At 32.7% G+C, this 12,262-nt stretch overlaps 1 protein-coding gene across 2 annotated transcripts in view; it reads left to right on the top strand.

The window, feature by feature from the left end:
* Nucleotides 1-9,496, top strand: part of LOC102252904 (chromosome unknown open reading frame, human C9orf85) — a 45,487-nt gene extending 35,991 nt beyond the window's left edge. For both annotated transcript variants that reach the window (XM_005868319.2, XM_014541284.1), the window contains 2 exons: nucleotides 8,175-8,288; nucleotides 8,810-9,496. In XM_005868319.2, coding sequence (XP_005868381.1) covers nucleotides 8,175-8,288; nucleotides 8,810-8,963 — 268 coding nt within the window. In that variant the 3' untranslated portion in view covers nucleotides 8,964-9,496. The remainder of the gene's footprint in view (nucleotides 1-8,174; nucleotides 8,289-8,809) is intronic.
* The last annotated feature ends 2,766 nt before the right edge of the window (nucleotides 9,497-12,262 follow it).

The raw sequence follows: 12,262 nt of genomic DNA, 5'->3' as shown, positions 1-12,262 counted from the left end.
AGGACCATTTTATATTTTTAAAAATGACTGAGGACCCCAGAGCTTGGTTTATATACCTATATGGGTTTTATGTATATTGGTATGTATATTAGATATGAATAAGACATTTAAAAATAATTATTTAGTAAATAATATGAGTATAAATAACATATGCCCATAAAGTATTAATATTAATAACTTTTCTATGAAAAATAACTTTTAAAACAAAAATATTAGTGAGACAAGTGAAAACTTCAAATTTTGTCTCTGATTTTCATCCTTAAATATGTAATGAACATTTTTTAACTTTTAATTACTTTTTTGTGTGTTTTTCATGTAAAAAGGTAAATGTCTTTTTACTTTTAAAATAACATTCTAAAAAGTATATTACTGTCTCCTTTGTTAGTAAACACGTTTTATAGGAATGCCCTGTGTTTTTATTTGACCACAGTTTTCATTAAAATAATTACTTGTGGTATATGAATGGTCAAGATTGTTTGATTAGTCCTAGGAATTGTATGCTATGGAGAAATGAAAAGAAGGCAAAACCACCATTATTTTAACATCTGAAGTTCTCTTTGCAATGTACTCACAAAATTTTCAAAATATAGCTATTTTTTAATGAAAATTAGGTAAAACTTACATTAGGTGATTTTAATGTCTTTCCGTACTATGTATTTTATATGAAAAACACACTCTCAGGAGTAAATAATTTACAGTTATTTTGAAGATGTTTCAGTATGTTTCATGAGTTTTATGACAATTTGGAATTCATATCATGTATCATTAAAATAATATCTAAACCATTTAATTATTAAGATCAAGATTCTATGGCAAGGCAAATATACTATTGTGGTTAAAAAAAAAAAATCCAGAAACTCAATTACTTTCAGACCTTCTCTCACTATACTTCCAGTGAGGATGTCAAGCACGGATTAAGAGTTTTGAAAGAGAAGACACACCAAGGTCCCACTTCTGTGACAGAAACTGGGAAGGTGGTAAACATCTAAAAATGTATATAATTTACATTTTCACAAACATGAGGAAACATGTCAGTTAAAAAATATGTGTGTATCTCTTTATAAATAGGTATATTTATAGTCATAGAAATACTAGCTTAATATAACCTAACCGGTTTTCAGAATTAATTTAAATTTGAAAATAGAATAATTTATTTCAGCAATAGAATTCTTCTCTTCTCCAAATTGGCCATTGCAGTCTCAGCCAGCAGTGGGAACACTGGAAAGCCCCCACATCAAGAAAGTATTTCTTTGATCCAGTCAGGGGTTAGAAGTGGCAGTGTGCATAAGAATGTCTTAAAGAGTTTAACTGACAGATTGGGACCCATTCCCAAGATTCTGATTATGTAAATAATGGGTGTAGCCATTAATCTGCATTTGAATAAGCTATGCAGGTGATTGAGCCAGTGTTTAGAGGCACTGTTTTGGGGATTAGTTGGGTTAGAGAATGTATCTGTGATCTTTTGACTTCAGATTTGAAAACAGGAGATCCCATTTTTACGCCTATTTTACATGTAAACTTTAACTTTGACAATTCTGTAAATAGTTTTATCCCTGAATTAGTTATTTGGATACTTAAGGATTGGTTTACCTGTGAAGTCCCTGGTGTGAAACAACATAGATAGAGAAATGAAAACATTTAATTTTCTTAAATTCTGATATGAACCTAGCCAAAATAGATTTTCTTTAAAATTATTTTAAAACTTTAAAAATTTAAAGCAAAAAAAATACAACACTGAAAATTTTCCAAATCCAAACTTATTTTTCCACTGATTGGACCACCAATTGTTCATCCATTCACCAGTTGATGGACATTTAGGTTGGTGGTTATGAATTACATTGCCATAAACATTTATGTACAGGTTTTGTGTGAACATATGTTTTCATTTTGGGGGCGTAAATATGTAGCAGTGAAATTGCTGGATTGTATGTTAAGGGTGTTTTTATATTGAACTGTTTAACTTTTCCAGAGTGGCTATACCATTTACATTCCCATCAATAGTTTGAGAGTTCCAGATATTTTAGTCATAAGCTGCATCTCGTTGTGATTAAAATTTGCATATCTCTGATGACCACTGGTGCTAAGCACCTTTTCATGTGCTCATTTGGCATCCCTATTTCTTCTTTGGGGTAGTTCTTTCTGTTCATTAGCTAATGATTTTACTGAGTTGTTTTGTTTAATTATTACTGAGTTTTGAAAGTTTTTTATATCCTGAGTATAAATATTTTTATCAGATATGTGTTTTGCAAATATTTTCTGCTTTTATATTTGGGTTTATAACTCGTTTCCTGTTAATTTTATGGCTCTTCAATTATTCCAGCATCATTTGTTGAAAAAGCTACCCTTTCTTCCTTGAATTCCCTTTGTCCTGTGTTGGAAATCAGTTGACATATGTATGGGTTTATTTTTGGATTTCATTCTATCTCATTGATCTGTGTGTCTGTCACCAACCATACTATCTTGATTACTGGGGCTTTATAGTAAGTCTTGAAATCCAGTCAGGAGAATCTTCCAGCCTTTTTTTCTTTTTGAAAGTGGTTTTGACTATTATAATTTCTTAGCTTTTAAAAAAAAATAACTTTTAGAATCAGCTTGTCAATTTTTACAGAAAATCATTGGTCATTGCTACAATGTAGAAATACAGTTTATTTTTCTTTACTCACCCTATATATTGTGACTTTAATAAACTCACATTTTATTTCTAATACTTTTACAAATAGATTCTTTGGGATTTTCTATATGAACACAGTTTTACTTCTTGCTTTCCAATCTGTATGGCTTTTATTTCATTTGACCTTGTGCTGTCTGGGAATGATGAGGGCAGATACTCTTGCCTTGCTCCTGATTTTATGGGGAAGGTATTCAGTCTTTTATCATTAAGTATGATATTAGTTGTAGATTCTTTGTAAATGCTCTTTATGAGGTTGAAGAATTTTCCTCCAATTCATAGTTTACTGAGGCTTTTTATTATGAATGGTTATTAAATTTTGTCAAATGCTTTTTCTGCATCTATTGAGATTATCATACGGTTTGTCTTCCTTAGAACACTGATTTGGTGAGTTACATTTATTGATATTAATATTGAATTAGTCTTGCATGCCTTTGGGTAAACCCCACTTAGTCATTATATGTATCCTTTTTATATTTTGCTAGATTTGATTTGCTCACATTTTGTCATAGATATTTACATCTATGTTTATTAGAAATACTAATCTGTAATTTTTGTTTGTTTTGCTATTAGGGCCTCATCAAATAAGTTGGGAACTGTTTCTTCCTATTTTGTTTTTTGGAAGGTTTTTGAAAAAATTAGTATTTCTTAAATGTTTGGTAGAATTCATCAATGAAGCCATTTGGGCCTGGAGTTTTACTTGTTGGAGAGTTTTTAACTATGATTAAATTTTTCTTTAATGGATAGAGGAATTTTTAGATTAAGTATTTCTTCTTAAGCAAGTTTTGATAACGTCTCTTTCCCAAATTTGTGCACTTCAATGATGTTGTTGGATTTATAGGCATAGAGTTGTCAGTAAAATTTTATTATTATTCTTTCAATATCTGTTGGATCTATAATGCTGTCCTTTCTTCAATTCCTGATATTGGTAATTTGTTTCTTCTCCTTTTTTTGTCCTGATCAGTCTGGTTATGTGTTTATGAATTATATTAATCTTTTCAGTGAGCCTGGTTTTGGTGTTACTAATTTTCTCTGTTTTTCTGTTTTCAATTTCATTGTTTTCTGTTTATATCAATATTTCTTCCTTTTGTTTGCTTTTAGTTTAATTTATTTGTCTTTTTCTATTTTCTTAAGGTAGAAGTTTAGATTGTTTTTCTTGTTTTAATATAAACATGTAATTATATATATTTCCCAAGAACTTTTTTAGCTTCTTTCTACAAATTTTGATTATGTGTTTTCATTGTCCTTCAGTCAAAATATTTTCTAATTTTTCTGTGACTTCCTCTTTGACCTGTAGATTCTTTAGAAGTGTTCTAATTTATAGATATTTGGGCATTTTCCATATATTTTTCTGTTACTGATTTCCAGTCAATTTCACTGTGGTAAGAGAACGTATTTCGTGTAAGTTCACAGGTTTTTGTTTTTTTTAAATTTATTGAGGTTGGTTTTATGGCTCAGATATGATCTATCTTAGAGAATGTTTCATGTGTACTTGAAAAGAACATATTGCCCTTGTTGGGTGGAGGGTTCTATAAATGTCAATTTGGTTCATAGTCTTCTGTCAACCAGGTGTTCTATATCCTTACTGATTTTTTTTTTTTTTTGTCTATTTGTCCAGTTGGTTACAGAGAGAGGTGATGAAGTCCCTAGTTGTAATTTAACTTGTCTATTTCTCTTTTTATTTCATAGTTTTCCCTCATTTATTTTAACATACAAAGATTCACAACAGACTCTGAACAATTGTACACCAACAAATTTGACAACCTAGGAGAAACAGATAAATTCCTAGGCATACAACCCGCCAAGACTGAATCATTAAGGAAGAGAAAATCTGAATAGATTACTAGTAAAGAGATTGAATTTATTCTAGCCTGTTGTTGGATTCATAAACACTCAGGAATATTGTGTGTTTTTGGAAAATTTATTCCTTCATTGTCATGGTACAATACTTTCTTTTTAACTATATATTCATGTTTAAAGTGGATTTTTAAAAAGGTTTTTATTGATTTCAGTTAGTGATTTCATTTTTTTCAGATAAATATCCAGAAGTGGATTGCTGAGTCATGTGATAGTTCTATTTTTTAATTTTTTGATGGACCTCCATACTTTTTCCATAGCACTAGCTATACCAATTTACATTTCCACCAACAGTGCACAAGGGTTCTCTTTTCTTTATATCCTCACCACCACTTGTTATTTCTAGTCTTTTTGATAATAGCTTTTTGAAGAAATAATCTCATTGTGGTTTTGATTTGCATTTTCCTGAGAATTAGTGATGCTGAACGTCTTTTCATATACATGTTGACCATCTGTTAATTGTTTTTGGAAAAATGTCTATTCAGATTCTCTGCCCAATTTTTAATCAGATTGTTTGTTTTTGCTATTGATTTGTGTGAGACCTTCATATATTTTGGATATTAACCCCTTACAGATACATGTTTTACTTATATTTTCCCCATTCAGTAGGTTGCCTTTTTATTTTATTGATGGTTTCCTTTGTTGTACAGAGCTTTTTAGTTTGATTTAGTCCCACTTGCTTATTTTTTGTTTTTTTGTTCCATTTAATTTTGGTGTCAAATTTAAAGAATCATTGCTTACAGCCTATGTTTTTATTGTGTGTGTGTGTTTTTAGGAGTTTTATGGTTTCAGGTCTCACATTTAAGTCTTTAATCCATTTTTAGATAGTTTTGGGATATGATGTATAATTGTGGTCCATTTTCTTTTCCTATGTTTGAGGCTGTCCAGTTTTCCCAGCAATTATTGAAGAGTTTGTTAATATATTTTTGACTTCTTTATTGCAAATTAATTGAGTGAGTTTATTTCTGGGCTCTATTCTCTTTGATCTGTATGTCTCTTTTATGTCAATATCATACTGTTTTCATCATTATAGCTTTGTAATATAGTTTGAAATCAGGGAGCATGATGCCTCCAACTTTGTTCATTTTTCTCAATATTGCTTTGGCTATATGGGGTCTTTTGTGCATATAAATTTCAGAATTATTTGTTTTATTTCCATGAAAAATGTCAAGATTTTGATAGGGATTGCATTGAATCTATACATTGCTTTAAGTAGTATGAGCATTTTAACAATATTATACAGATACTAGAGGCCTGATGCACGAAATTCGTGCAAGGGGCTCAGCCCTCACAGCCGTGGCAGCTTGCCTCGGCCCTCAAAGCCCCAGCTTCATCTGGAAGGTTGTTCGGCTGTCTGCTCTAATTAGCATATTACGCTTTTATTATTATAGATTTGCAGAACATTCTATCCTAAAGCAATGGAATATACATTATTCTCAAGTGCACATGGACTATTGTTGAGGATAAATCATATGTTAGTCCTCAAAACAAGTGATAAAAATTTAAGATTAAAATTATATCAAGCATCTTTTGCAACCACAATGATATGAAACTAGAAATCAAATTACAAGAAGAAAACCAGAAAATTTGCTAATTTGTGGAGAATAAGCAACATGCTATTAAACAATCAATGGGTCAAAGAAGAAATCTGAGAGAAATTAAAAAAAAAATACCCTGAGATAAGTGAAAATGGAAATAGAACATACCAAAACATTGGGATGTAACAGTAACTGTTCTAAGAGAGACGTTCACAGCAATAACTGCTTAGATCAAGAAACAAAATCTAACTTTACACCTCAAGGAACTAGAAAAAGAAGAAAAAAGTACAAAGCAATGAGAAAGAAGGAAGCAACATAGATCAGAGCTGAAATAAATGAAATAGAAACTAAAAAGACAATAGAAAATATTAATGAGTTGATTAGTTAAAAACATAAACAAAATTGACAGATCTTTAGCTAGAAAGAGAGGATTCTCAAATAAATAAAATCCAAAATGAAAGAGATGTTATAACTGATACCACAAAAATACAAAGATTCACAACAGACTATGAACAATTGTACACCAACAAATTTGACAACCTAGAAGAAACAGATAAATTCCTAGACATACAACCTGCCAAGACTGAATCATTAAGGAAGAGAAAATCTGAATAGATTACTAGTAAAGAGATTGAATCAATAATCAAAAACTCCCAACAAACAAAAGTGCAAGATCAGACAGCTTCACTGTTGATTTCTACCAAACATTCTAAAAATTAATACCAACTCTTCTTAACTCTTCCAAAAAATAGGAGGGAACACTTCCAAACCCATTTTATAAGGCCTGCATCACTGATACTAAAACTAGACAAAGATACCACAAGAAAAGAAAAGTACAGGCCAATATTCCTGATTAATATACCTTATAAGCAAAAATCCTCAACCGATTATTAGCAAATCAAATTCAATAGTTTAAATTGAATAGGATGTCAAGCATGGATTAAGAGTTTTGAAAGAGCAATAGCTCTTATAAATTTGGCTATTGTTTATAAGCCTATGTTTATAAATAGGCTCAATGCAGGGCCTATTTAAACATTAAAAAGATCATATACCATAATCAAGTGGGATTTGTTCCAGGAATGCAAGGATAGTTTATCATCTACAAATCAATCAATGTGATACACCACATTAACAGAATGAAAGATGAAAATCATATGATCATCTTAATAGTTGTCAGCACACAGCTGACATATTCAACAGTGGAAAGCTGAAAGCTTTTCCTGTAAGATCAGAACAAGACAGAATGCCCACTCTTACCACTTTTATTCAACACTAGAGGCCCGGAAATGAAATTCGTGCACTGGGGGGGAGGGGTGTACCTCAGCTCAGCCTGCACCCTCTCCAATCTGGGATCCCTTGGGGGATGTCCAACTGCCAGTTTAGGCCTGATCTTGTGGTGGCCATCTTGTAACTGCAGTTGGACATCCCTCTCACAATCCAGGACTTCTGGCTCCCAACCGCTCACCTGCCTGTCTGCCTGATTGCCCCTAACTGCTTCTGCCTGCCAGCCTGATCACTCCCTAACCACTCCCCTGCCAGCCTGGTTGACCCTAACTGCCCTCCCCTGCAGGCCTGGTCCTCCCCAACTGCCCTCCCCTGCCGGCCTGGTTGCCCCTAACTGCCCTCCCCTGCCGGCCATCTTGTGACCACATGGGGGTGACCATCTTGTGTGAGGGCATGATGGTCAATTTGCCAATCACCGCTTTATTATATAGGATAGTATTGTAAGTTCTGGCCAGAGTAATTAGGCAAAATTATATTTAAAAAGAAATAAAGGGCATCCAAGTTGGAAAGGGAGAAGTAAAACTGTCACTGTTTGCAGATGACATTTTTTAAGGCATTTTGAAAGCAGATAAATCTCAAGTTGATCTGTAACCTGTTATCTAGAAATGCTTTATTTAATGTAAAGTTATATAAGATAAATACATGAGGTTGGAATTTTTTTTTAATTGTCTAAAGTTTTACATATGTCTCCTTTTTCTGAGATTAGAATTTAGGAGTTTTGATTTTGGGGCTTTTTATCTAGACATTTAGCTTTACTTCCTCATTTTATCAAATACATCTTAGGTAATTAGTAAAAATTAATGTTTGATTTCATTTTCTACTTTTAGTGTTAAATGTTTACAAAAGACAGTGAAAGATTCTTATCACATAATATGTAGACCATGTGCCTGTGAACTTGAAGTTTGCGCAAAATGTGGAAAGAAAGAAGACATTGTTACTCCGTGAGTATTTCTTTTATGTTTGGGTTTTACTGTTTTAGTAATTAGTAAGCGAATTTTATTTCAGGAAATGTTCATTAGCTCTGAAGGTCTTAAGTTTCAGTGTATCACACTAATGTAGACTTTTTCTACCTAATAGAAAAAAGTCTTAATTTATCATTACAGACTGAAGTGAAACTTTATATTTTTAGGAAATTAAAATACTTATCCATGAGGTTCATATTCATTACTCATTATTAAAAAGTTCTTTATTATGTAACTACTTTTCTTTACTGGACATCACACATTAATTTCTTTGAGCCTCCTTTTTTGACAACAGTCAATAACTATATATTGAAAAAGACATTAAAGAATTATAATAATATAATTTGTTGGATCTTAACTTAGTCTTCAAGGATTTTTTCCTTTTTACTTATTTCATTCGGCTTCTGTTAATCAGGAAATGTAGTGTAATGTTATTTTCAATCTACACAAGTAAATAGTGAAAGCCTGGGAAATAAAGAGGTTTTTCCTTTCATCTTTAGGTTTAATAAAGAACCAGAAAAGACAGAAAACATTGAAAACAATCCACATTCCAATTGTAGAAGAAGCTGCAGAAGAAATAAAGAAGAAAGTGATGATTTAGATTTTAATACTGATTTAGATGACTCAGAAGAAGATGACAATCAAATAGATTAATATATTAAAAGTCAGTGTGAAAACATGAAATTCTGAACAACTTTCTACTTTGAGGGTTTTACAGAAAAATACTGTGAAATCCTAATAAAGAATTTAGAATAACCTATAGAAAATGATAACATTTATACATGGACAATATAAATTGTGAATAATATTTGAACAATTATAAAACTTATGTAGACTTTTCTTACAATAAATTTCTAAGTAGCATATGCTAGAAGATCTGCCCAGTGAGCATTGGGGTATCATAATGCAGTTCATGGAAATTATATAGAAGAATATCAAAGTAACAAGATTCAGAATTGAAGGTTTTGTAAGAACTATCTCATAGAAAAAAATCAGGTGACATTATTGCTAGCCTCAAAAATTGGTCCTCAGGTATGTTCCTTTTGATAAATTTATCTCAAGAAAATAACCCATAAACAAAAGCCCTCTAACTTAATGTTTGGTTGCTTTATAAAGCAGAAAGTTAATTTTTTAAATAATAATGTTTAACAAGTATGTAGCAGCTTTTTTAAATGTATTTTTATCATCACATTTTAACCTTTTTTCTTTTATAAAATATACATACAGAAAACTGCATAAAATATGTATGTATAGTTTAGTAAATACTTATAAAGAAAACTCATACATCTATCACACAGATGAAGAACTACTCCTAAACAATGTAAATTAGCTTTATCTGATTTTTGAACTTTTTTTTTTATTATGAAAAATCTCAAACCTAAAGAAAAGTAGCAAAATAATGCAATGAACCTTTGTATAATCCTACCTAGATTCATATTTGTTAACAGTTTGCACATTTTGTTTGTATCTGAATAGGTGGATATGGATATATATTTTATTTGCTGAACCATTTAAAAATAAGTGGCAGGCATTAGTTTTGAATACACTATGCACGTTATTTTGTAGCTCTTCTTTATTTTATTATTATGAAATTAGTGAGATTGATTCAGGTTGTTGCAAAAGCTGTTACTAGTTCATTTAGATGTCTCTGTTTTATTCTATTGTATTTATGTACCACGATTTATTTTATACTCTCTAATGTTGAGAGTCATTTGAGTTATCTCAATTTTTCCCTATTACAAAGAATATTGCTTTGAACATCGTTATATGTGTTTTTGGTACACGTCTTATTTCGTGGTACACATTTTTGTATACATGAATCTAGCAGTTGTCGAGGGCATCAGTATTACCATACTACAGTGCCAGCTGTCTTTCCAGAAGGACTGCCATCTCCCTTCCCCACAGCAGTGTGTCAGAGTTCCAGTGCTCTGCCTCGTTTCCAACACTTGGTATCAAATTGCTGAATTTCTGTCAGTTTGGTATGTGTGCAGCATACATTTTGCCTCGTTAAGAGTGTAATGTCAATTTAAAATATTTCAACATAGGCCCTGGCTGGGTAGCTCAGTTGGTTAGAGTGTTGTCCCGATACGCCAAGATTGTGAGTTCGATCCCTGGTCAGGGCACATACAAAAAGTAACCAATGAATGCATCAATAAGTGGAACAACAAATTGATGTTTCTCTGTCTCCCTCTCTGAAAATCAATCGGGGGGAAAAATGTTTTAAAAATGTTTGACATAAAAGGTAAAGACAGATAACATTACAGTGGCATCAAAGACATGTTAACCAGAAATAAATTTTTAAAATACTCAAGAACTCTGTCGACAAAATCTTATCAAGGCATTAAAGAAAATGGAGAAAAAAATAGAGAAAGATAAAATAAGTAGAGAGAAATACCATGTTCATTATGTGGAAGTCTCAATACTCTAAGCTTACAGTCTTACTAAAAGTTTCTTTGTGTGGCTTACCTGTTTGCATATAAATTTATTTTCTGGACTGTATAACTTTTGTGGCTAAAGAGACAACTAAATTTTTATTAGGCCTAGAATAAGTTCTTTCCCATCTGAATAAATAATAATTCCTCAGATTACCGGGAGGGAAATTTAACAAACAGCATCACCTAGTGACATCTACTAATATCTGCATTTCGTTCTTTAGTACTAACAAAAGTTTTGTTTTAACAGACTTCAATTTAGTTGTTATATGTAGATCATTTAAAATTTTTATTTTTATTGATTTTTAGAGAGAAAGAAAGGGAGAGAGAATAAACACCAATGCGAGAGTGGCTGGCTGCCTCCTGAATGCCCTCTACCAGGGATTGACCCCACAACCTGAGCTTGTGCCCTGACTGGGAATTGAACTGGCAACCCTTCTGTGCATGGGATGACACCCAATCAACTGAGCCACACCAGCCAGGGCTATTTAGTTCATTTTTATTTATTTAGGTATTGCCTTTCTAATCTAAAAAGGGGTGTGTGTGTGTGTGTTTAATTGAAGCCCAACTGTGTGTGTGTGTGTGTGTGTGTGTGTGTTTAATTGAAGCCCAAAATGGATCTAAATCCTGACTCAGTCACTTAGTAGCTATAGGACTTGATACAAATTAATTTTTCTGTGCCTTGGTTTCCAAGAGGTTGTTAGAAGGATTAAATGCATTAATATGTAAAATACTTAGAACCTGTAAAACCACTACACAAGTGATATTATTGCTACTATGAGTGTGTGTGTATAAATTAATTAGTAATGAGCATCAATTTGGTTGTTTACCTATATTCTACGAAAGAAGACATATGTATATGGAATGCAGAATGTATGCATATGGAATCCTGTTGATGCCAGAGGAATTCAAGGGCCAGACTTGGTTCTTGGGTGCCCCTGAAAGAAGGATGGGATGTGGAAACAAGCTTTATTGGCATGGAGTTATATTTCTTGGCTTCCAAAGTCCCCTGCCCCTTAAGCCAGTCCTGGAAAAGGTGTAGCTGGGAGTCCAGCAAAGTCAGAAACAAGGCCAGTGTCCAGAGCTCCCGTTCCATGTTGCAGCCAGGTGTGGTTCAGTATTCAGGCTAATTAAAGTTCATTCGTCCATGTATGGAGCCCAACATGGCTATGCGCCATGCAGGTGCAGGAGACTCAAGCCCCTGCAGCAGGAGTTCCAGGAGCCAGAGCCCTAGAGCCTTTGTCTAGAAATAAATATATTTAGACTTCATGCACATGTAGTGGCCATGTCCATGCTGGCCAATTGCCTGTTTCCAGGTGTGATTAACAGGCAAGCGTTTTCTCATGTTACTCAGGCCTTGTTGGGCATGCATCTAAACTGCCTTTGTCCAGTCCCGTCCCCTACTGATCAGCAGAGAATAGACTTGCAGAGTGCTAAATGCAGTTTTTTTGCAAAACTGTATAAATGGCCTGTCTATATCTAGTCTTCCCGTTCACTCCTTTCCTACTAATAACAATCTGT

The sequence above is a fragment of the Myotis brandtii genome, unplaced genomic scaffold (genome assembly GCF_000412655.1).
Source record: "Myotis brandtii unplaced genomic scaffold, ASM41265v1 scaffold266, whole genome shotgun sequence".
Lineage (NCBI taxonomy): Eukaryota > Metazoa > Chordata > Mammalia > Chiroptera > Vespertilionidae > Myotis > Myotis brandtii.
This window is presented reverse-complemented; position numbering and strand designations above follow the sequence as displayed.